The sequence below is a fragment of the Apus apus genome, chromosome 3 (assembly GCF_020740795.1).
Source record: "Apus apus isolate bApuApu2 chromosome 3, bApuApu2.pri.cur, whole genome shotgun sequence".
NCBI classification, from domain to species: Eukaryota; Metazoa; Chordata; class Aves; order Apodiformes; family Apodidae; genus Apus; species Apus apus.
In genome coordinates, this window is record NC_067284.1 from 39100032 (window position 1) to 39127331 (window position 27300).

Below are 27300 nucleotides of genomic sequence, written 5' to 3' on the forward strand. Positions count from 1 at the left end.
ATTTCACGCATTCAATCCAAAGTAAAATTGGGGTTTAAATTCCACAAATGTATGCAAAATTCAAAGTACAGTGAACAAAAGCTGTGGCTACAAACCTTTTTGAAATGGCTTCATTGTGTATTTCAGGTTATATATACAAAATAAAGTTATCTGAAAGCAGTGGTCACTTCTGAAAACATGGGTCTCCCATCCTTCTAAAACACTACTAGCACTTCAGAGTATATCTACCAAAAAAAAAAAAAAAAAAAAAAAGGAAAAAAAAAAAACGTACCAGAAAGCTGAAGAGATAAGTTTTTAAATATGCAGAGTATTTTACAGTCCACCAGCTGATACCATAACTTCTTTGTGTTCCTGAACGACTTGATATCCTCAGCTACTCTCAGCTACAAGTGAAGGACCTGTATTAACCACATCCCCCTGCCCCAAATGCTGTCCCTATCCTATCCCCAGATCCCACTTTCCCCCATGCTCAGGTCCCTCACTCTGTTCTTTTTCCCCCACATCCTCCCTGCTCCCAGTGTTCTCTTTTCTTTCCTTCCTACCTGGGAAGTCCTTCAAAGGATGAATGGTATTTAATTATGCTAGGAACACTGAGAAGGTGAGCACAGCCCTGAGGGGCTGCCAGAAAACCCACATCAAACTTAATGCCAGGCCTTGTTTTATTCAGCCATGTAACTTAACAATTAATTATACAGTAAATAAAGACTATTTCCATAGAGAGTCAAAGTGCAATCCTGACAATGTTGCTGGCAACCACACATCCCCAGGTCAGGGACAATCACATTATGACAATCTTTGTGATTAATGAATTCAAGACATTCAGATAGTGTGACAGCTGCAGTATTGCCTATGGCTATTGCTCTGTAATTCCATCGCTGCTTAAACCCCTGCATGATTCATGGAGGGACTGTGACTCCAGACTTTGTGGCTGTTGATGAAATTTTGGACTTGGAATCTTCTTCGCCCAGAATCCAGACCAATAACTTCAACAGTGGGACGCAGCTACCTTTATGTGGTTACTACGCTGCTGGGTGGGTACCCCAGGCAATGTCAGGGCTCTTCTGAAAACAACACACCTAGGGAGCAGGTAACTGCTTCACCAGCCAACCTTAATCCTCCCTATACCAGTGAAGAGCCAGACACACAGGGACCCTGCAGCATAAACCTCACCGCCACCATGGACATATCCACTGTGACTTCTGTTGGCCTCAGCAGCATCAGAGCACTCCTGCTCTCTGACTCAGAAAGCACCAGGGAGAATAACAAATACTTGCTATATCTGTCACTCTGGTTCATTAAGAGAGCTTGTTGGCCTGACTGCTAGTATTTTACAAAATTCAGTGTTCTTCCCAGTGCTTTAGTGCAGCCAGAGTTTTCTGCGTTCAAGAATGAATAAACCATGCAAAGTTCTTTGATGGGGTGTACAGTATATCACATGGAGGTGTTTTCAATTTGAGTAGGAAAGAAGGGTTCTTTCAAAAGTTGTTATTCAAGGCTGTACAATGTAAAAATAATACAGTGACTTTATTAATCACACTGTGAGGTTAATCAGCAAAGGAACTACCAGAATACATTAGAAGTTTTTTTCCAATTTTACATTTGACTTATTTGGAAAGTGACAAAGGAATCTTTATGCCAAAACGTGAGACTGGAAGGTTTTCTAACAGTGTTTAAAGTCAGGTGAAAATACATGCCAGCAATTAAATTTTTTGTCCATATGTTAATCATGCAATTCAAAGTTTCACAACTTAAATTCACATGCTCATTTCATATTTTGAAGAAACACATCTTATATATTGAAGAAAATCACATGTCAGAGACTGCAGGAACACATCAGAAATTACTCCTCTTGCTTCCAAATCACCATTTCTCTCACCAATCAGACCTTCTTGATTTACTGTATTATTGGATTAGACATTAGGTGTTTTCCATTCCAAGAGTGTTGATTTATCATGAAAAGTTGGGACTCCTGACATGGTTTCTGCTCCACTAGTCACGTCTTTCTTCCATCCATTAGCTGGTGACCTAGCGAGGATGTCAGACCTCACTTGAAACAGTATTGCAATCTTTACAACATACAGCCCACCCGATGTGCTGAAATACACAGTTCAGGAACTGCTTCAAACATGTCTCTCAGGCTGAAAAGCAATAGCCAGAAGAGGCTGACAGATGAGAGCACCACCTGACTTCAATCTACCAGGGTTTTCTTCTGCGTCAATGCAATAAAATGTTGTTTTCCTTGCTCTCAGTCATGCCAAATGATTCCAAGTGAAGGAAGAGGCAGCCTGACTCCCACAAAGCAGAACAAGGAACAGGGAAGGAAACAGGTTATAAGCTGAAAAATGAGGGAGGACTAAAATAAAGAAGGGTGAATGGGAACAATCATGGTGGGAGGGAATGGGAAAAGTAGGAAAAGCAGAACAGGTACACAGAGGCATGAAACAGTGCTCAGATGATGTGGTTTAGGTAATCTGCTGCTGAGAGAGAGAGACAACAAAGCTTATTGCTTCTAATACTGAATCATATACTGGAGCAGAGCTCTTTGCCTTTTTATTTTAAGTGGGCCAAATTAGGAAAGTCAGTGAGTAAAGAGTAGGTGGGTTGCAAGGATACAACAGATGGGACGTGGACAAACCTGGTACTGAAGTGGGAAGGGAAAAATGACACCCTGTGCAGCACAGAGAGATGAAAGAGGGAGACATTTGGTGCAGCATGAGGCAGAATCCATGATCTGGATATTGTAGGTATCATGATGTCACAGGAGATGCTGGTTTTGAAATTCAGCTGTCCTCCAGAGTTTTGGCAATACATTGAGCATCACTCCAGACCATGAAGATGCTAATTAATAGGAAAGCCTACCCAGGAGATGGAAGCTTTCTTTCATAGAATCACAGAATGCACTATTCTATGCAGTGAGTGGGGACCTCTTTAACTACATCAGGTTGCTCAAAGCCTCATCCAGCCTGTCCTTGAAAACTTTCAGGGATAGGGCCTCCACTACCTCTCTGAGAAACCTGTTCCAGTGTTTCTCCACCCTTATAGTAAATAACTTCTTCCTAATACCTAATTTAAATCTACCCTGTTCTATTATAAGACCACTGCCCCTCATCCTATTGCTACACACCCTTATGAACAGTCCCTCCGCAGCTTTCCTGTAGGCCCCCCTAAAAAAGGGGACTTTTCCAATCCCAAGTTTTCACCCAACCCCTAGGTTCATAAGAGAAGTTATAAGGTAAATTACAGATGATCATATGACAGGCAGAGAATTAACATAAATCAATGGCAAGATATTACCATTTTGAGCAACTATTTCTGGAGATGAGATATTTTGAAAAAAAAGGCTTGTTAACTGCTTGCTGAGAGCAACAACTCTAGAGTCGATTCCAGATTTGGCAGGAAACATCCTTTGGCTTTAAATGGAAATCTCTATGTGACCTAGAGCCAAAGGAAACATACATCTTCCATGTCTCAATGCTCCTCTGCCGTCAGCACACAGCTGTGAAACCTATCCACAAAGCTTTCTGCAGACACTAGACACTGGCAAGCAGCATACAATAGCTAACAGTGACTTTGTAAATTCTACTAGCATCTAATAGGGTTTTAAATTGAGGAATTTAGTGTCTTGTCTTTGTGTGCATAGGTGTAGCCTGTGCTTCTTCATAAGAAAAACTGCAAAAATGTTGATAAAAAAGTTTGGAGAAAAGGCACATGAGAACTTTAAAACATGTCAAGAGGAAGCCTCTGCAGATATAGTCTTCTGGTCTTACCATACACCATTAAGATACGCATTATTTTAATGTCTTTAATCATATGATCACACAGCTCTGCACATATTTTAAGAAATTCTAAAGACTAAAGGTAGGTAGAAAAAAACGCAGGTAAAAAAACTAAGAGCAGAAATAATCGGATAAGTCTGGATTGTTGCTTCTGAAGTCTGTTATTCTTGTTTTCTCATGTATCAATAGAGTTGGCAACTTTTTCAAGTCAGAATCTTGTTAGGGAAAAACAATTTAAAAAAGCAAGACTTAGCATCTTCAGAGGAATTAAATCACAACAGTGAAACCCTGCATTAGACTCTACTGCAAGCCAACAGCACTCAAGTCCTCACCGACAGTTATGCAGCAGTGAAGTACGAGGAACTGCACGGCATAAGGAGCCACAAAAGAAGGAACCAGAGCTAAACTAGACACATGTCCAGGAGTGTAAGCCTGTATAGGAAGTGGGCACGAAATCCTACTTTTCCTTTCTAAAGAACTAGAATTCATTACAGCATAGATGGGAGGATAAAAACCACACTTACCAGGGTATGACTGATTTCACACCATAAACAATCAGAAGTTATCCAAAACAATTGTAAAAAAAAAAAAAATAATAAAAATTTCCATGTTTAAAAAATTCTGCAGTGATTCTGTCTTCAAAAATGAGTCACCTTGTGGATTAAGCATCCACTTTTCAGTTACAAAATCTACTTTTTTTTTGCAAAGTTGAAGACTTGCCAATGACAGATTTGAAAGCCACCTTTGACAGAAAAGAAACTTGGGGAATCACTTTTTTCACCTTTTTGTCCTGTGTGTTCGGACATTTTTCAAGCCAAATATGTAATTTATACGTAAATGTTTCCTGAATACCACTTCAACCATAGAAAAAAGTAAATATTTTAAGAAGAGCATATAATAATTTGGTAAGAATATCTAAGTAGTATTTAAAGAACAGTGGTAAGTGAAAAGAAAGCAATATAGATCAATTACAACTTTCACAGTATGTGCTACATTTTCTAGGATAAAGTCAAGGAATAAAGGAAAAACCGAAAATATTTGAAGGTACACATACATGGTCTTGGATGAAGCAAAATAAAATACATAATACAATTCATTTTACCAACTGCCATTTTTATGTTTAATTAAAATCTGAACACTATCCTCAAAGACATTCCTTGAAAAAATGGACTGAACACAGCTCAAAATAAAGCTGTTTACCCAAACTGAGTTTCACTACCAGAAGAGCTACTGGTTTGATTGCTGTTGCTCTTGATTAAACATGCCTGTAGAAAATATTTTTCGAAAGTTACTATACTAGACCAATTTCACACGTAGCTTAATGAGGAGCATTTCCAAATATTTGTTTCAATTGGAAAACATGGATGCTTCACTTCAATCATTCTAACAATACTTATTTATGAAGCTGCCTGAGAAACGAAATTGTACTAATACTGAAGAAAGAATCTCAGAGGAAAGTTTTGCATTTTGAAACCAGTTGAGCTGAATATGAAGCTGACACCATATTTTGGCACAATTATTTATTACTGCTTAATCAATGACAATGCTGCAACTTCAGCTTTTCAGTTTGCGTGAAATGCAGAGAGGCTGTCATCCTCAAAATATTGCCATGAGTTACTGAGCATTGTGAGAGCCCGAAGATGCAATGCGCTGCAAGGAGTATACACATATAACAAGAGTCAGAGCGAGCAACTGAAATCTATTCTTTTCTGGATTGGTTCCAAGAGGTTAAACTCTACAAGTCAGTAAAAACATTATATAGATGGCGGTAGTGATAAGAAGTTGGGGCCCTTCCACAGATTTCTAAAATGAACGGAGATGACGACTTGTTCCCTGCACCTTTATTTACTTAAAAGATCACCAGACATCTTCTCAACTGCGTTTTCAATATCACTAGCATGTGAACTTCCATCTCAGCAGGCATTATCACTGGTAGCAAACTAAGAACATTTTCAAATATGTAAAAAGCAGATCTTTAATACTTTATTGTTTGCCATAAATCTTTCCTATTTTGGGCTGCCAAAGATGAGACAACATAAATGTCAAAATGAGAAGAACCTTTTGCTTTCCAACCAGTTCTTGGAAAGGCTTTCAAAATTAAAGAGAAGATTCTTAATGGTCACCTAAGGAGATGGCACCAGTGATAACCACTTCCAGCCTACATTTATATTCCTCCTGATGACTACGAAAGTTCGTAACCTTTAGCAACTTACTCAAACTTCCGTACTTTCATAAAAACTCTGACAGCTTTGTCAGATGGGGATCTATGTTATCTGATATTTTATATGTTGACTAGGAAAACACAGCTTTACTCTAACTTCAGTACTGCTATACAAACTAAGAGGACAGATGTCCCCAAATACTGAAGATACTCTCTGTCTTTTTTCACCATAACTATTTTTATTTTCTTTAGACCCAGTGGTAATCACTGTCTACATTTTTTGTTATAACATGAAATGCAGTTATTCATAAACTGAGTTTCACTTGTGCTTGTGCTAGATAAACAGAAGGGAAATACCCTTTGAATATAACAAAAATTAGGCTTTAAGATTTTTTATAAATTAATCTTGCCTCACATACAAATTCAAGCTACTAGTATGCACGGCGCCTGTGTGGCAGAGTTTTGGTAGTGGGATGGCTACAGCGGTCATTTCTGAGAGAAGCTGCTAGAAGCTCCTGCCATGTCCAACAGAGTCAATGCCAGCCAGCTCCAAGATGGACCCACCTTGAGTCTGTTTTGCCTGGGACAAATTGGGGAGTGATGTCTCCCTCTACTTATCTCAACTCATGACCCTTTAGTTATATTTAGTCTCCCCTGTTCAGATGAGGAGGGAAGTGACAGAGAAACTGTGGTGGGCACCTGGCATCCAGCGAGGGTCAACCCACCACACAGTATTACTTATCAGTGTTCTTTAAAGAGAGAACAACTTGTAGGTGAGTAAACATTCATATGAGGATTTATTTTAAAGATACTGAGATAGCATCTGATATCATGCATAAAATTGCCCATCTGTTTCTATAAATTACATTTAACATAACATTTAATCACTTTCTGTAGAAAAGGAAAGCAGTTAGATACATATGCTTTAAAACATTATTGGGAGATGATATGGAAAAAACTGAGAAACAAAAAAGCAGTCATGAATTTTTTTTCTATTATATTTCTTTTTGGTTTTGGAAAATACATACAATTGCAAATATAGGGGAGTAACAGGAAGGTAAGAGCAATAAGGCATTATGTACAAAAGTAATCAAAATTGGAAAAGCTCCCTGATTGAGCTTTATATTGCCAAATATAAGGAGTAGTCTAAGCTTTACAAATGTGCAACATCATCACCTGATTAATTTTTATGCATATAATAAGAGAAAGAAAAATGAGACAGAGAAAAGAAAATACAACAGAGAAGACTCCAGAAATTATAGCAACCTGCACATTTCCAATAAAGCAATCATACTTTTTATTACTGGCAGTCTGGATGAAAAACTGAGGCAAGATAGCAAAGCTACTACATTAACGTTTTTGCCAATGAAAAGAAAACCATAATGGTGGCTACCAGTAATTTACTTGAATCACTTGGCTGATACACAGGGTTCATGGACTGTTACTCTGGCAATTGCAACAGAGCTCACATAAACTAAGACTTTCAAAGCTGCCAGAAAGGCATTTGGATGTCCACTTTAGATTTACATTTTAACAGATTTGGGTGACTGAAAACAAGGGCAGCTTTCAAAAACTTGAGTCTTGCTTTCACAAACTCAGAATTGATCTGTTGAAAGCACACTTGCTTGAACTGACACTGGAAACATGAAGAAACATCACTGACCTTTGATAAGCCCAGAAAGCACACCATCGTTCTGAAAGTACCAGATCTGTATTTATGAATAATGTAGGTTATAAAGAAATATATTTTAGCTGTAAGGGGCTTTTTTTGTTGGTAGTTATGGTAGTATTTATTTTTTTTCCTTGTCTGGCAGATGGCAGTAAGATGATAGCAACAGTAATCAGATGGATATGCAACAAACAAACCATAACATCCTTTTTTTTCCCCCCAAGATTTGAAAGACAATACAGCCAAAGAGAAGGACAGATCAGGAAAAACAGCTCAGTTCTGCCTGTGAGATACCAGGGATGTAAAACACAGGACAATGGTCAGACAAAAACTCCATTTTGTGCAAAACAGGGACCAGACACACTGAAGACAGCACTTAGGAAAGATGACTCCAAAAAGAAATAATCCCAATTCAAACATCAGGGTATCTTCAGCTGTTCTGAAAATTGCTGTAAGGAGCTATTCAGAGAGAAAAAAGAGCCATAAAGAGATACTCAAAGGCAAAAGACCACAATCTGGTGAAGACTGGAAGAGCCCTGTATGCTGCGCTTGGCCCCTCAGCATGGCACCATCCTTCACCAGAAGGGGACCCGCAAAGTCAGCCTCTGCACGCACACGGCACTGCTCTGCAGAGGGCACAGAGAATGAGAATGAGCAGAAAAGAGCAATGTTATAACTACTACCAGGTTGCCCTGATTCAGACTCACTCAGTATTTCTCCTAGGCACAGAGAACTCCAAGTATATTCATTTTTTATTGTTGAAAGCGGTTCTGAAGGCTCATTGAATAAAATCAGACCATGACCAGTAACTTAGCAGAAGAAAGCAAGCTTAAGAAATTTCCCTTTGTAAGGCCTTTTTAGATAACTACTGATGATGACAGAAACAACCATATCTTAGAGTGCAAGGAAAAAAATATGAAAGTTATGTTTGATCCTTTTACCTTAATTCTGCTTTTCCTGACAAAGCAACTTGGTGTTGTAATGAAAGTAGTTTTATAAGGAATCTCTCTGGAGTTTAGTTAATGTTTTTAATAAGAGATTTTGTTTTGTAAAAAGTCATTTGTTCTGGGGCCTAAATCTATTTTTTTTTTTTGTAACAGCAATGATTAGTGTAATTAATCTTTGAACCACTTTACTAAAGAAAAAATTAAGTAAACTCACTCCTCCAAGAGAAAGCATCAAGGGTTAAGGGTTCAGATCCAGTTCCCACTGGTTGATGTCATGACTCCAGGCAAGTGACTGAGATTATTTCTACCCGACTCAATACCACACTAAACAAATTCTCAGTATACATCTGCTCTTAATACTGTTTTTGCATCTTATAACTATCACAGAAAATGAGTGGTCCAAGGAGCTGAGTCCTGTTACCTTTATTTAGAGAACTCTTCTGTTCTACATAGATGGAGCGCAGGCCTATTTTTCCTTTCTCTGTCCTGTTCTTGGCCCAGACTGAATGAGAGATAGATAGATAGATGTTCCCATTGCTCTGTGTTGCTAGTGTGGGTACTCTCTCTCAAGACAGCTGAGAAATGAAGGCTTCAGTCCCAGTCTGCTCAAGATGCCAACAAATGGATGTTTCTTCTATTGCACCCAAAACAACTAGTCACTTACTGTGCAAAAAACTGGGCAGCACTACAGCTACCACCATTCCTTCTCCAAAAACATTGTGACAGAAAGGACCAACCCTCCCCTCAGTACCACAAGAACAATCTCAGTGTCTGAATACAGCACAGACTGCAAGTATGGATCCTAAACCTCCACAGGTGTCTAACATGAGCAATGAGTGGACACCTAAACCCAGCCAGGAAGAGAGATGAGACACCTTTTCCATCTTCAGCATGACCCCAGGAGTACTTCTGCCTGTCCTGCTCATGCTGTTCACTGAAGAGAAACCAAGTAACTAGCCTACACTAGGGCCTAGGGCAAGGCCACAGAATTAATTAAAATAGCTTTCACTATATTGACCACTTCTTAGCTTACTAAGTAGCTAAAGCAGCAAAAATACGTAGTCTTCGGGCCTGACTGGGAGCTAAGGCAAGCTGGACAATGAGTACAGACAAGCAAACTAATGGAAAATTATTTAGCCTAAACACAGCATTATAATACCAGTAAAGCTTCAGGGGAATTTAGAAAATACTTACATTTTGGACAGAATTTTTCTGTGGTGATTGATGAAATCCAGAAAACAAACAGAGATATTTTTAAAGGAATAATAAAATCAAGTTGATATAAAAGAACAGTTAAAAGCTCACATCAGCAAGAATTAGTCCCTCACAAAATCAAAATAACACAAAAAAGAAAAATTGTAAAAGCTAAGTGAGTGAAAACGCAATAAAGAACAGTTTTCAGAAATAGGAGAAACCTTCAAACCATCACCTTGCCTTAGCCAAAAGGTGTCTCACTGTGGGTAGTCTAAAAAACACGACAGTTGTTCAATTCTAATGCATTCTTTCCTTTATCATGTGTCTTCTTAGTATGGGTGTAGTTTTGCTTTAAAAAACAACTTTTATACAATTTATGAATAAAAACTTGTCTTACTGACATTACTCACAGTTCTCCATTTATGCCCATTTCTTTATCGTAAAACCTAAGCTGAAGCTTGAATTCTAGCAGACTCTCTAAATATACTCAATATGAACTACAGACTATACAACTTGTATATTACTGAGCCAAGCATATTTTAAAGTTTTGTTTGTTGTTTGTTGGTTTTTTTACAAAATTAATTTCAAGCGCATGTGCTTGCTGCTAGAGCACATAAGCTACAAGTATGTTGGGTTTTTTTCCAGACCATCCAAATAAATGGCCCAACTGATTTCTCTCTTAGGTGATCAAGCCAGGGGTGACTGGAATAAAGAGAAAAGCAAGGTATTTCTCCACAAAAGGAAACATCAGTTCTGATGGTCAGTGATACAGATTACTGGCATAACAAAGACACTCCTGGATGCCTGTGACAGTTTGTCCATCCCTATTGTCTCCTTCCCTGGGGTGCTGTCCTAATGCCACAAAAGAACGACTAGAAGCAATGAGATCCCTGGACAGCAAGATCAAGCAGCAGGTGCTCTCCGTCTGTATTTATTTCAGAGCTCTACCTGCTCTGAAGACGAGTTTTGTGTATTTCTGTGTTCCCAGCAGGGTCCTGGGTCTTGCCACCTCCATTCATTACCCAGGTTACTTTTTCTTTTCTTCTGTTCTCCTTCCTTTTTTTCCCCCCTCAAATTAGCAGTCAAGCACTGATAATAATAGTAGGAAGTGGCAGAATGAATGACCTTTCCCATTTAATACAGTGACATAAATATGAAACATTTATCATTTACTCAGCTCATAGGTCTGCTAAAGACAAATCCACCTGTGACATATGCATGAAGATAAATTCATATCACTTTCTAATATACTTCCATTAGTGTCAGATTTATCATCCATTCTCCTAAAGGCTTAAGTACCACCCATGCAGCGTAGGAGAACATGACTCTATTCAACAGGATTCTATTTTAAAAACTCTCAGCACACACAGAGCTATGACTTCATTCAGGCATATTTGCTTAAGCTACTGTCTCCTTTGTTGCAACACTGAACTGGAAATGGATATGTAATCCGTTTCTTATACATACCCTTTATTCAACATACTGTGTAAGACTCTGGCTGTGCCTTAGCTTCATCTACTAATCTTTTCCCCAAGAAGCCCAGTTTTCCAACTCAAGCTGTAGAGGTACGTGAGTTTTTTCTTTGAAAGTCCCCAGTTTTATGATATATTGAGTGTCATCACATATGCACTGCAGTACACCTGCAGTACCTGACACATTGCTGCCTTAAATATTAATTTGATTTCAAACATGACATTTTTACACATCACCGAGATGTACTCATTTTTACCTGTTAGATAAACACATACATTTCCTGTATATGTATACATATATTGAATAAATGTTTCAAACTGACATGATTCCTTCAACCCCTTTATCTCATCAGAACCATGAATCCCTGAAAAGTTGTTAATTTCAACCTTTTTAATTTCAGAGCACTATAAAAAGAGGTGGGTCTAAGGGAAAGACATCCCTGTGAAATTAAATTCCCAAAATTCAAAATCAGTTCCATCTGTGATTTATTTTATTTTTCTTCCCTCCATCTCTTCTCCCATTCCTTAATCTCCACAGCTCATGGTGGTTTTGTGACTAAATCAGTAGTTACTACCTCAGAGACCAGTTCTCATTTTCCTAACTTCACTTCTTGAATTCAATAAGCCTGTCATTCCATTCACTTACTGTCAATGGATTTTCTTTCACTAAAGATGCATTTCCCCAAGATGCACAGTATTCTTGGGGAACCTGTCCACCTCTTTTCCTCCTGTTTAGCTGCAACAGAACTGATATTCCCTCACATTTTTAACCACGGTTCCCCATGGGAATAAAGATGATAATTCCGTGAATTGTAGGTGGATTTGTTCGGCTAGACATTACCTTGTCACCAAACAGTTCACTAACTACAACCAAGAAGATTCATGAGGCCTCAATGATAGGATGAAGGAAGCAGAAAGAGTAATTCTGTCCAGAAATACTTCGTGTTTATTAGTAGCTATTTAGCAGGCAATTCTTACTGCTTATATAGCTTTGTTCATATCTACATAAGCAATATTTCTCATAGCAGCAGTAGAAGGTAAGCTAATACAACAAATGTCAACTAAGTAGCATCTCTATCTTTTCTTACTACCAAGATATTTCAGGGAAGTAATACAAGTAGGACCTGAGTAGTGAAAAGATATGAACAGTGGCAAAAAGAGGATATGAAAGAAAACTGCTCTCTCATACTCCATTAGTGACTCAGCTCTTCAAAACCAGAGACTCAGTCACCATTCTGAGGGCAAACAGTCCTTATAAGGATGAATTTAATTAACTATTTTACAGCTTTCTTGTTTACAATTATATCCATTTCTTACATAAGCAAGTTTGAAGAAATAGACTCTTTTTTGTTTGTTTCTTCTTGATGTATTGTGAAGACCCATAAGGAGATGCTATAATTTAACAAACCTGGTTATGGCAGAGCATGTGTGTGGACACATGCATGAATGTGTGGAGGGGGCAGGGAGGAACTGTGTGAGTATCTGCCTTTCAACTCTACTTCGCTTTAGACCTGGCCTGCTTCAGAAGCAGCACATTCCTTCATGCAGTGTATCTGTCAGGATAAGTGGTAACAGCCCCTGCGCAGGAATCTTTTATTCTCCAGATCCTTTTTCAACGTACCATCAAAAGAGACTAGGGTCCTACAGCTAGTCCAAGCAAATCATGGGATGCCTAATGAGTAGAGCTTGTCTGTGCTACAGCTGACTACAAAGATGCAGGCCTTGAAAGCCAATATACAGGAGGGAAAAGAGAAAGGAAAAAAAGATAAAAATTGTCCATATTTGAAACTATTCCACACTTAGCAAAAAGAAGCATACACCAGATGTGCATGGGGGCAGAAAGAGCATAGGTATTCAGTGTACTCTAAGCACCTAATTTAGGGCCTGATATTCTATATCCAATTGGGAGACATACTGGTTCTTCCAGAGTATTATTTAGAACACCAAAGTGAAGCTTGATACATGCTAATCCAGAGAAGTGAATTCTCCCTCTCGAGGCACCTGCCTGCCTCCATCGTCTTGATAGGCAGCCTCGGTGCTGAGGTACCTGGTGGGAATTCCTCTCAGGTGCTTGCATGGGCAGGAAAGTATAGCAACAAGTAAAGAAAGAGGTACAGAAAATAACACAGATCTCCAGCAACATGCACTAGAAATATCCACTTTAAGATTATGCCAGTTGGCTAGTGAAAGAGTTTTTATTACATCTGCAATCATGGGCAGACCATAAAGTAGGCACAAGAAGAAAGGGGTGATAAAAGAAAGCTAGATTATATTTTGTAAATATAAGTACTCTTGTTAGAAGAACTTCATAGACATACATTCTTCAAAAGTGACTATTAGATGCCTGTGGAAGATGCTCACCCTTTCCAAGGCCAACTTCCTTATTGTAGCGACTACTCAGGGTGTTAGGCATCCAGTAAAACCACAGCAACATAAAACATTCTTTGTGAAATTTGTAAGATAATAATGCACAAAAATGTATTTATTTTCTTTCACTGTAGGAACATTAACTGAAAGACAGAATTTTCTAATGTATTTTTAATTTTTAAAAAATTAGGATCATTTAACATTCCTGAGATTTGGAGACCAAGTGTGGAACAACAATCTAGGCACAGCAATGTAACAAAAAGAAGTCCCAATAAGAAATATTTATGTAAATTTGTAAAATTACTTTTCAGCTCACCATCATCTCCTGCGGAGACAATTACTGATCAATATTCTGTCAAGTATAACATAATTCTAGAGATTTATCTTCTTGGCCCCTCACCTTAACCTAAGACCTGCTGAATTTCAATTGAAGTAAATAAATCATTTTTACTTTTTGACCTTTTAGAAAATATTCACTAAGCACATTTTATCGCTATCAAATTTGATGTTCTAAAGGAATTCAAGTGGATATGTTAGCGTACTGACCTTATACAAGTCTAGGATGGCTATGATGTAGAGCATGATACTTTTAGTAGGACTGCAGCTTAGCCCACCTTTGCACAATGATCATTTGGGTCTGGGTTGAACCACATGTCAGAGGCAGAACAAACCTTGCTGTTTTGGGAAAGATCTGCGTAATTATGACGACAGAACTGGAAGGAACCACATCATTCATCAAGACAGGTTCCTCACAAAGGCAAGTTGAGACTTTACATGGAAATCCTCCTGGAATATTACCAATCCCTTCCTTCGGCAAGCATGCTTCAGCACACTCTTTTCGACAAATTTCACATCTTCAAAATAAATGAGATAAAAGCTCTAAGCTACAACATTCACAGCTTACACAGAGGACATGGAGTATGTGCTCATCAGCCTACCCCAGATCCCAGTCACCACTGGCTACTACCAACACATGAAAACACCTCTGAAGGCAGAAAAAAAAATATTGTCCTAAATTGTGCAGGTGAGCCTGAGGTGCAGAGATTAGAACCAATTTTTCCTGAAATCTGGAGAGGTTGAAATACTAAGTTAGCTTCTCCCATATATTCCAGTTCTGACAAACATACCTTTCAAACTACCTCAGAGAGGGCTGCTCTCAAGTACTCTTCTGGCAGTTGTTGGTATCACCAGTTTTCATTTTGCAGAGGTTAAAAATATCTCAGACACTTAAAACATTTTTTTTTCTTTTTACTTTTATTTTTCCAAAGTTTACCACTGGCTGTGATGCTGTTTTGCATTTCTCTCTGTCACCTGACCAGTCCAGCTGTGAGGGTGAATAAATGCTCCCATCTCCCTAAGCCATCTTTATTGCATGTGTCCTTATTTGTGCCAAACATCAGAGCAGCTAATATCTTCAGTCAGGTCATTCTCCACAGACCTCAAATTGAAAGGTAACAGGGAACTTACTACATAAATTCAGATTTTCTAATTCATAAAAAACCCCAGACTAACATCATGTCAAAATCCAGCTATTTTTAAATGGTATAATCATAAAATGAGATGTCAAATATTAACTGTTCAATCTATTCATCACTGTGGCTTTGTAGCAATGTCTAGTGTTAAATTAATAAGGGAAATGTCTGGAATAGATGCTGCACTTCTGATACTTTTCACCTTCCAAAAAAAGTCATGGCTTGTGCTCACCCAGAAATACTGCAGAACTTCTACCTTACTCAAAAGTTTACATTCCCTAAGTCAGTCTGAGTTGCCCATTATGCAGATCTGAGCTGAGGAAGGCAAGTGCTTAAAGATGTACACATGCAACTCATTACAATAGCTAACATGCCACAAGGTAGTTTCTGATAATACATTATTTGGTTTGGCATGGCCAACAAACCTTGTTGATCACTACAAATCATTTTCTCCAGCTCACACTAGCTCTTAATGGCCTTGTGATGGCACTGAGCTATTTCTATATTCTGCTTTGTTTCAAATTGGTCCAGTTCTCAGCAGAAGTGACAGCAGCCAAAGCACCATTACAGCATCTGAGGAACTTTGAAGAAACCTGCCTGTTACCCCTTTTTTAATCAAAATGGAATTAGAGAGATTCTGAGGAGTTACCATAAAATGTTCACAACACGGAAATATCCCCTGCACACCAGTCTTCCTTGTGGCTGCACTAAGCTGATGAGGACCTGAATATCTGGGGTTCTAGTGAAGGCACTCAGCATGATCCAAAAGACTCAGTTGTGCATTCAGACAATGCCTTTCCTATCCACCTGTTACCAAGGCCAACTAATAATTGCTAGAAGCTCAAAGCCTCCTTAGGGACACTGTACTCTGAACAAGCATATGAATAGCCCCAGGTCCCTCATCGCTTGATTCCTGGTTTTACACCTGAATGAATTAACTGAAACCATGAGAACTCCAGTATCCCCCATTTGTACAAAGCAGAGGAGGGTTGCATTCATAACTGCTATTATTGTCAGTGATAGTTACAAGTATGTGCTGGGCAGTGAGGAGAAGCTGTCCTCAAATAAGGCTCTTGTCATGACGAATATAATACTGACATGGGACCCACATAATTGTCTTTATAAGCACACTGCAAAGCAAGAATTACTGCAAATGCCAGGAACCAGGAAAAAATCCCTCAACATTCTCCCCACACTTTCCCCCCCCATTTTTTTTTTATTTCAATTTGCAAAGAACAGCACATTTCTGCAGCAAATAGAGCTTACTAAACCAGCTGCCTTTTGTTATTGTCCTTATGCCTATCTGTGATATTATACAACAGATACCACTTTATTGGTGTCCATAAATAACCTTTATTATGCATCTGAAAAAGCGTAGTTTAGCACGATGCAGAACAGATACCACCTCTTCCAGCAGTTGAGGCCAACAACTTTCTTCTGAAGCTGCCATTATGATCCTACCCCTGGGTGATGGCTTTCATTTAAAAAAACAAACAAACCAAAACAAAAAATGAAAAAAGATTGTACCAGACAGCAGCCTCTCTAAAAACTCTGAGAGGGTGCCAAGATCAGAAACAGTCATTACTAGGTATATTGCTGAATACCACATCCAGCTCCATTTTTTTGTGGTATTCCTTCTGCAAGTACCAAATTTACTGCCAGCTTGACACTCAGGAAAGCCAGTGACAAAATCTGAGACAATGAACTCTGTTTTCAGGATACACTGAAGCCCATGTCTCATGTTAACACTACCAGTGCCATCATCTGGCTTGTTACCAGCTGCTGTCACTGCCTGTGACTGCTACTAGCATCAAAGGAAATAAAAGCTAACTGGCCTTGAGGGCATAAGATGGGCATGGGGAAGAACTTATAAATAAATAAATAAATCAACTTCAGAGCTAATGGCAAAAATAACATTCAATTTTTTATTTTTTTTTTTCAGAAAAGCTTTACTCTTTTGCATTCCTTTAGCTGCTTATGTTTTCCTTTGTTTCACTGTCATTTGCTCAGCCAATTTGAACAGTGATGTGATGACATATGACTGCCTGATATTCAGTGGTACTCACAGCACCTTTGTCACTGGTGGCTCAAGCACACAATGAACAGTATCATGAGTTTAATGTATCTGTGGCTTTGTGAAGACAGTAATGACACACAATGGGCTTTTTTTTTCTCCTTTTGTTTCTGTGCTCTGTAATAGAACAGCCTGCCAGAGACTGTGACCAGAGAATAATGAAAAATGCTGGGTCAATGTTGGCCAGGGCAAAAATTTGCAAACTTCACATTTTGTTTAATTACTGAAGAATGGCTTTCCAAAGATCCCTGCATTGTTCTAAAGAGACATTCTAGCATCTCTCCTACTTTCCTTGGAAAAGCTTTTTATCTTCAAAAGAGAATATACTTGTTGAGGGCCAATTAGTAATCCATCTATAAAGAAGCTGAAAGGGATATTTAATTAGAAAATTGACCCATGGTGTGAGTCACCTGGAAAGGAATTACATCATTTCCTAAGACAGTTTAGCTTTCTTACACAGATATTAGTCAGTACCTTAGATTCAAGACCCTCTATCTCTTATTACTATCTTGTTCATGTAGAACAATTTCATTCACTACTGTGGGATCAAAGACAGCAAATGTTATTCAAGGTGAACAGGGGCAATCCTCTTACCCTTGTTCTAGGCTTTTAGCATGACATCCATTCATCCAGAAGAAATGTTATGCATCATTCATTTATTCTGCCTACAAAATAATATTTTCACAGTCCATCCTCTCCTCTTTAGTACAAAGATACCATCAAAGATGAGCAAGCTTAACTATATAATGAAGTAAGTAAAGGTGCATGCAGAAGAGAGCCTGGAGGTTCATTCCCAACAGCACCTCAAAGATCACTATATAGTCAACAGAAAGAAGCAGCCACCTCTGGAAGGTGGTTCAAAGCCTATTAATTAAGTGCTTATATGAGACAGTATGAATCTCTCCCCAACCATCTGCAAACGGTGATGCATTTTTGCCTTCTGAAAGGTGATGTGACCTATAAACATGACAGGCATCATCATTTCAACATGCCTCTCAGAAATAATAGTATTAACCTCATTTGCTGCCTTCTGTACAAAACTCTACTAGTGAGAATTCTTCATAAGTAAAGAAGGTGAGGAAACCAAGCCTCAATCTGTTCTCATATGAATATAGGGTAAGACAGACTTTTCTTATTCCCATTCACGTAACTGGTAACTTGTCAGTTACATGTAACTGGTGAGTTGCCACTAGAGATTCAGCCTAATATCCCAACTGAAAAAAAAAAAAATAAATTAAAACCCAAAAAAACCCAACAAACCCAGTGCAAGAAAGCTATTACTGCTATTACAGCATAGGAAAATCTGAGATTCATTTATGCCATATAAATGGTACTTTTACTGATTTTAGCAATCAGTACAATAATCAGCATTTCTTATATACATTACATCATTACACAGGCAGTAGAGAAGCAAGTTTGTGTATAAAAGGTAAATCAGAGGCTCAAAAAAATACATTTTCAAGGTATCCAGATATATGTAAACATTTAAGAGGGAATCAGCAGAGCCCTAAACTGATAATCATTTCTCATAAGTTATGTATGAATTAAAATCAAGATTTTATTAAAAATGCATAAGTATGATCTGTGATGAATAAAACTATTAGTTATGCATGTTTACTTTTTAGTGAACACAGAAATCAGTAATTTTTCTTCTAAATGTCATTTCTATCAGAGGGTTATAGAATGATAAAATGCTGAAACAATTATCAGGTAACATCCAGCTGGTATATATACATCTAGGGAGAAGGGATAAAATAACAAACTGCAAAATGTTTACTTGTCACAGGGGCAAGCAACTGTCATTTCAATGACTGTGTCCATTCCACTTTACAAGTCAGGTAGTACTCAGCAGCCGCTCTCTCTCACTCCCCATAACAAAAATGTAAGTGAAGATTAATCTGCATGACAACAAACTATTTGATGATTTCAAATTATCATGTTTTCAGTGTACTCTTTGTGATCACACATTATTTACAGTGATCCCCATATCTTCCCCTCTCCTGTTGGAAGCTACATTAAATCACCCAAAAAACAAAGTGAGCATAAATCAGCTTTAGCTATTTGATTTTAGCATTATTTTTTTATTAAGAGATCTTAAAGAATATATGCACAAAAGCTGACATGCTCTGGTGAAACCAGGCTCCTTAGTTTCTTCCTGCAGTCAGCAGAGAGACAAATTCCTTCCCAAAACAGCATTCCTCAGTCTTTATAACACCGTCATCTTTAAAATCAAGAAGTCCTCAGTAAAATGACTACTGAATATGCAAGAGGGAGGAAAATGTAAATAGTAAATGGAAAAACAGCATACAATGGATCTCTGGTTTCTTCTCTCCCTGCACCTCCCAAAAAGCTTATTTAAACTGAAGGAGCACTTTACTTCAGACAAAACTCTAAAGGGCAGTAAGAAATGTCTGGCACTCTGATCTGCCCCTGAAAGAGTCCCTCTTCAGACTGCAGAGGAGCGTGATATTATTCTGGTTCAGTCACACCATCAATACGCTTGCCCCAAGCCAAATATGAAAATACTCAATTTTGTTATTCTCCATTAAATGTTACTTAAATCCAGAACCAAAAGTAAATCCTCTAGAAATTCAAGATTTCTGACACATCGTTCTTTTAAGATGTCATTTGGCATATCTGTCTCTTTTGGCATTGTACACCTGGGATAATCTCTTGAGCTCAGTGGAACCATGGGACCAAAAAGGCAGTTTGGAACATAGGGGGATACCCGAGTAGTTCACTGGGCAGTGACATCAGCCTCCACAGCAGACACTGGCTGAATGGGACCCTAAGCCCAGGGAAGTTTCTCAAAACTTCAAGTCTAAAACTAGATGTTGAGACCCAAGTCATCCAGTGCACCAGAACACTGAGAAGACCTGGAATAGATTTACATTATTTCCTTGAAGGAGTCACCAAGCCCTTGTTTACAAACCTTACATGCTGCATTTGCATTGTATACATTCCTACAGCTCAGCGTGGGACAGTAAACTCACTAACAACTCAAAACATTATGTTTCTGCTTTGAACAATTCTGTAATGGAGTCTGTTCCTTTCTATTGACTACAGAATGAGAGATTTCTCATATTTTATTGTCTTTTAAAAATGCTTACTTAGTGCTTTTTGTAAAGAAAAAGAAAAAAGTCAAACAAAAACAAAAAACAACCCATCCTGCTGCTCATCATTCAAAGTGCTAGCTCAAATCTCTGTCAATATGGAATTAATTCCTATCGTCAAAGATTTGCCTCATGGCTATACAAAAGGAGTAACTTTGCTAGATATTCTAGGTCCCTCTATTCAGGTAGTTTATTCAACTCCACTTCTCTCAATCTATTTAAACCTTTCCCTCCTACCCATCATCACAGCATCTGAATGTTGAGTCTGCTCACTGAACTCTTTAGAAGTTCAGCTTCAAAAGCAGTGAATTAAAGCTTCCTAGTCAGCTGACCTGAATTCTTTTATTCCTGTAACTTAAAACAACATACTCTGCTTTTCTTGAAGTGCATGATTGGTTATTCACAATTATTATTAATTCACAATTCTATGAAAAATAATACAAAAAAGTACAATTCATAGTTAATATCAAGACACTAAAATTAAATTATGCAATGGACCATTACCCCTCACATCTATTTTTTCTATGCACCACTATTTCTGAACTTAAGTTATCAGAAAAAAAACAGCTTGGCTATGACTTCTCAGTATTTTATCTCAAAAACAGAACAGAATAATAGTGTTTCTTTTTTTTTACCAAGGTCTCACTTAAACCTAGAAAGGTTGCTATGTATTTCTTTCATAGGAACAAAAGACATTAGCTCTCTGAATTCGTGATCAAGTCTTGTTTTATATATTCCCAGCAACATCTCAAAATCTACTCCTTAGTATTATACAATAGCTTTCAAATATATATTTGCTGAAAGTCTGCTATTCACAGGACTGTCTCCTTTTCATAGCTAGTAGGACCACAATGTTCTTTGATACAATGGCACTAAGACTTTCACTTTCTTTCCTATCAAAATTGAAACAAAGGAAGAAGCAGAACTTTGAGAAGTCACAGACACAACTTGATCTAGTTACAATTTCAAAAGCAGTACTTAAATTTAAGTACTATCCTAAACAGAGAAACCAGTTCTTTCTATGCTCTTTCTAGACTGATAAGCCTACAGATTCACAGGCTAAAAGCTGTAACAGCATTACTTTTCATTCAATATGGAAAACCCACTTCTTTAAATGCCCTTTGACTAGCAAAAAATGTAGGAACATGTACATGTCATCAGAATTTTCCACTGCAGACACTTCTCTCCTAAAGCTGCCATTGAAAACCATTGGCAACAGCGACAATGAAACACAATTACAACACACGTGCAAAAAGAAAAAACAACCCTCCCCAAAACCCAGCAACTAAATGCAAATAAACATGCTACATACACTAGTTACATGGTTCAGTGTGCTACTGGGAAGCACCTTGATGATACGCATGATATAACACAAAGATGTTCTTTATTACATCAAGCTGCAGTCCAGAAACAAGTCAGTTTGCAAACTGTTAAAACATGAGTTTTCCACTGAGCAATTATATTCATAATATCAAGTGCTACCCATTATAGGCAGATCTGTGATATAGACTAGAACTTGCCACAATCACCATTCCCAAAGTGTCTGAATGAGCATAAGAATGTTTGCTGTTCACATTTTTGAAAGGCACACCAAGACTTTACAGGATTCATCACTAAGAGATTTTGTCGAAGAACCAAGCTTTGTTACAGGTACCACTGTTTTGTAATGCAGGTGAGAACTGAAGGAGAACAGAACACTCTTCAGCCTTAAAACACATGGGCAATATAGACATAAGAAGAAACAGAAGACATATGGTAGATATCGTTTCCCAGTTGGTACATAATTCATTTCCTGGCTTTGAGTGGTTCTATAACTTTATTTGCTGCAGATCAAACATGTGCGTTCATGTGCAAAAAAGGTAACTCAATATGTGTTTATGGATATTTGTAGCACAGATAAGTATAGAAATTACCTCAGCTGATACAGGTTTTTAAATAAAATATTTGAATTTTCTCTTAATTCATGTAATTCTTTTGTGGAAAAGCATGAAACAAAGACATTTCCATACTTACCATTTTGATAAACATTTTATGACCATTTTGATAAACTTTGGGCCTGTTAGCAAAAGCAACCAAATCCAGGTGCCTCTGTCTTCTGCTTGGTCACAAGGACATGCTTGGACAGGGGCTTCAGCCAGAATTGTAAATGGAAGAGGTCCCAGAGAGATACACCCAAATCGTCTGTCGGTGTGCTTATGCCCCAATACAGCAAAGCGTTGGTGAGGAAAACAAAAGACTGCAAAAGCCATACATTGATGCTCGTGAAAGACACTGTTTTTCAGAAACTGGGAAGCCTGTACTCATTATAGTACATGCTTCTTCAGCGTAGCAGACTGAACTGCCCAGAATCACTATCTGAGCCTTGATATTTATGAAGCTTGTTTACAAATTTTATATCCATTTTAATGCTTAGCTAAAATACCTGAATTGTATTACAATTTAGTTTGTGTTTTGTTTTGTTGTTTTTTTTTTTTAAAAAAAAAAACAGGCAAAATTTTCAAGAACAACAGTATAAATAAATTCAGCTGCAAACTGAGAGAAGGCAGTACAAATGTTGAATTATCTGTCATCTCATTAGCCTTGGGACTATAGTGATCTTTGTCTGATGGATAGAAACAATAAGGCAATGATTTCTGGAGACTTAAAGTTGCCTTATGAAATGCTGTCCTTTCTCATCACTGCACTTGGGAAGAGCCTCTAAGTGGAAAACAAGCAGTGCATTTTACTGTTTTGCCACTACTCCAAGTTTTCCCAAGCAGCAACACAGGACATGTAGAAAATTTCAAGCTGGTTACCACAGGGCTCTTGAAGCCTTCCAGAAAGCACAATAATCTTGGTGGTTTCACCTTTGCTGCTCCTGCTATTAAGAAGTCTAAGCAACAAGATATTAGTGTTCCTGATATAAGCTATTAATAGAAAAGGAGACACCCAAAAATAAAGAGGTTTAAAGGACAAAATGCAGTGGCTGAGAGTTCTTTCAATGCAACCAGGGTGGCTGACATTCAACAAAACACATGAGAGCCTCCATGACCACTGTTCTCTTCAGAAGGACAAAGTACAAGAGAGACCAAAATTATCTTAAAAAAATAAAATTGCATTTTATGATAATTAGCTTTGTATACAGAAGGCAATGTCTTGCTCTAACATCAGCAAAATTAGCTCTTACTTGCTGTTAATTCTTCTCAATGGCTACAAATGCAGAGGAAAATGAGCTGCCAAAGGCTGTTTTCCATAGTGCAAATGAGAGCACAAACAAGAAGGTATATGTATGTTAATAAGCAAGGGAGCAATGATCAGTATGCCCTTGAGAGCAGAAACATTCCTTTAGCTTTCTGATTATCTGATGGTACAGTATTGTTGCCTTGGCTATAAGCATTTAAAATGTATTTATGAAAATAGTTCTGTTTGTGCGGCGTCTCTCAAGTTGATGTAGCTCTACTGCTGCACCAGTATTTGAAACAAACACTTTTTCTGCCCATTCACTTACATCATCTAGGTATGTGCCATATGCAAGAACCTCTCTAATTGAGCTGCAGTATTGTTCAACGTTATTTATTTTACGGTGTCTATAAAGTCCAATTAGATCACCACATCCTAGCTCTGCAGAGATGGAAGAAAATATTTTCAATAAAAAAATGGAAGAAACCTTTCTTTTTACAAACTTCTTCACTCAAAGAAAAGTGTATTTTCTACTTCAAACATGATCATTTTAAAAGCTAAACCCAGGTATCAGTAACAAAAGATTTTCACATTAAAAGCTTTATGCTTTTTTTTTTAGTATTATTATCTTTGTAGAAATGCTTCCCATGCCTATCTCCTCAGGCCAGATTACTTCTTTATCTTTTGTTTTTTATTTGCATCTGCATTAACATGGCTGCTAATCTGAGAATGAATCTTGACATAATTTGCTTCTTTAAGTAGCCTTTACCTTAAAAAAAGGCAGCTGATCAATGACCCATAGGCCTCTTTAGGAGAGTTAAGGCTCCTTGACTTATAACTTAGGACCTGTTCCCATCTGATGGTACATGGCACGTGAAGGAATGTGACTAGCCTTTTTCATAAAGTGCATAATTTTTTCCATTCCCAACTACTTTTTTTCTCACATAAATTATTATTTCTGCTTTGATCCTATCTAAATGTCATTACATAGGCCAAGTGTGATTCAGAGGTTTATGCTGCTGCTAGCAGGTCCTTCTCTTGCACAGTAAAAATTTCAAAGTTTGCTTTCAGTTTAAAATGACACATTAAAAGTTCACTAAAACTACTCCAGAATACAGTATTTACTTTTAAAAATAAATATATATTTGACCCTGTAATGTTCACTTTTAGAAAGCTTACCATAATGCTACAGTTCTTCATCCATGTACCTGCTCATCCACCTGCTGATACATTCCTACAGGACATTTCTGTTGATGTTTTTCCTATGAGTTTTGCATGTATTTTCGTCACCATGAGTTAGCAAATACGTTTTCCTTCACAGACTTACAAACCAGTAATAATTTAACCTCTTAGCACAGTCCACAGTCATCATAACCTCCTGTTTGTTGAATGAACTTTTTTTTAAATCAACCTTTTATCTATAAAAGGTACAATTTAAACAATGTTTTATTCCCTTTGCAGGAAAAACAAAAACAAAATTAAAAGTATATCTCTGAAACTTAAATGGATCTGAAGAACTTCAGTGACTAATTTTATGTTTTCAAATTGCTGGAAAAGGTTACATTCCTACCATTCCACTCAAGATCCTCTACTTGTATTCATGATTCTTTTTTTAGACAGTGTGCATGAATAAATCACATATGACAAGATACATCTGGGTACAAAGAATCAGATAACTTATGTTGAGAACAGCGTATACAAATAAAATGTTTTCCAGAATACAGAAGGATTAAGGGTTGATTAGAACCAATAGTAAGCCCATAGGCATTTTGAATTTCCAATCTGCTAACACATCACCTTTTTCCTTTGTACTGTTTTACTGGTTTTTCCTTTGTACTGGTCCCTGAAATCTACTGTTTTTTCTTCTGTAGTACTCTCAGTACCTGTCCACAGGAGAATTGCTGACAACGCTTGTTGCTATTGATACCGACTAACACTTTCTCAGCAAAACTATTCAGTAAGAGGTAGAGGGATGGAGAAACACGAATTATTTCCTTCCTGCTGTAAGATTAACTGCTTACCAAAGGTGCTTCCAGCACATCTTCTGACTGCACACAAACACTTGGTCTAATGAAAATAAGAAATGGATCATATTCCATTGGTGGGTTTTTAGCTGTGTGTCACTGCATCCAAATCCACAGGAATTCTATACATCATGTATTTTTTTTTATAACAGTAAACATATTTTTTTTTAGTTTCTCAACTTTGAACCCTGTCAAAGTACAACACAATTGCACGGTTTAACCATCTTGCTAAGCAGAGCTATTTTTAGGCGGTCTCTTTGTTATTGTATCTCAGTGCCTACTTTTTAAAGTCAGTCTAGTTTCGCTGGTAGCTGAGCTCACAAGTGCTGCCACAGGGCTCTTCTAAAGGTAAGTATAAATACGTGTTTCGGTTCTGTACCAACATAACGATACAATGTTAATGTACATTGCCCATTAAGTCTGAAAGGGAAAAGACACATCTGCAGAAAAGCTCAGGCGTAAAAACTTCGCACACACGCACCTGTACGGCAAAGTGTTTGCGATCTAAGCATCACCCCTGACACGGCCGCGTCCCTGCTTTACCTAACGTCAGCCCAATACCGGCCTGCCAGAGGAAAGCAGGCACCAAGTTGAGCCAACGCTTGGGAGGTCTGCCTGAGTTTGATAACTCCGCCGTGCGCCCACCGCAGCCTCCCCGCCAAAGCTGCCGCGAAACTACCTGTAACGCAGCCCGCATTTCCCACCCTGCTATCACACGCGTTTCCCCATCCAGGTCCCCGCGCTCCCCCTCCTCGCCCAAAACACGGGGCGCTGCCCGCCCGCCCCCCGCTCCCGCGTTCCCCGGGCTCCCCCTCCGGGCAGCGGGGGAGCCGCCCCACCGCCCCTTCCTTCCTTCCCTCCCTCCCCCCTCCCCGCTCCCTCCGCGGGCCGCCCCCGCCGCCACTCACCAGCTGCGCGCCGCACACCGCCACCAGCGTGCACCGGCCGCTGCAATAGCCCATGGCTCCAGGCACCCCGCGCCGCCGTCCCGCGCCGCGCCCGCTCAGGCGGCGGGAGAGGAGCACCACCCGGCCGCCGCCCGGCTCCCGCCTGCCGCCGCCGGCGCGCCCCGGCCCGGGACCCGCATGGGGGCGCGCCCGCCGCCCGCCCGCCTGCCCGCCCTAGCCGCGGCCGCAGCGCCCGCCGCCTCGGCGGCCGCCAGCAGCGGGGCCGGCCACCCCCGTGGAGGGCGGCAGCGCCGGGGGAAGGGCGGCGGCAGGTGCCTGCAGGAGCAGCCGCGCTCTGCCGCGCAGCCCCAGAGGCATCTGGGCTTCAAAGTTTGCCCCCTCAACTCCGCTCGCAAACCATCCGGGCTCGCAGCCGTCTGCGGCGGGGGGAGGCGGGGGGAGGAGGGGTGGAGGGAGGGACGTGGAGGCGAGGCGAGGCGGGCGGCGGTGCTGAGCTTCGTTCACGCTGGGAGAGCGGATTCCCTCCTGCCCACGGCACAGGCGCTTCCCCCACCCTCCCTTCTCTTCTCGCCGGTAGGGCTCGGGCAGCCCCAGCAGTGAAAACGCCTCGCCCGAGGGCTCTCCCCGGCAGGAGGGCGAGGAGGGGCGGCGCCGCGGAGGGGACGGGCAGCTGCCGCTTTGTCTGCTCGGGCGCGGCGAGGGCGGCTTCACCCTCCTGGGCGCCTTTGTCTCGGCGGGACGCCTCTCCGCGTCCCGGGGTTTCCCCACACCGGGCCACCGGCGCCGGGCCAGACCAGGCGAGCCACAGCCCCGCTGCCGCCCAGGCACAGCTCCCTGCCCTCGCCGGGGGCTGGACGGCAGGGGTGCGGAGTGCCGCGCGGCCCGCAGCGGAGCACAGCGCGGATCGCGGAAAGGAGCGGGGCGGCGCAGCCCCGCGCAGCCCCAGCCCCGCGGCGGGGCGCGC

At 39.7% G+C, this 27300-nt stretch overlaps 1 protein-coding gene across 1 annotated transcript in view; it reads right to left on the reverse strand.

Moving 5' to 3' along the window:
* The window catches only part of NKAIN2 (sodium/potassium transporting ATPase interacting 2), a 540340-nt gene extending 513939 nt beyond the window's left edge, over positions 1-26401 (reverse strand). The window contains exon 1 of the mRNA XM_051615572.1: positions 26337-26401. Within this exon, the coding sequence (XP_051471532.1) occupies positions 26337-26390 (54 nt within the window). The 5' untranslated portion in view covers positions 26391-26401. The remainder of the gene's footprint in view (positions 1-26336) is intronic.
* Between the last annotated feature and the right edge of the window lie 899 nt (positions 26402-27300).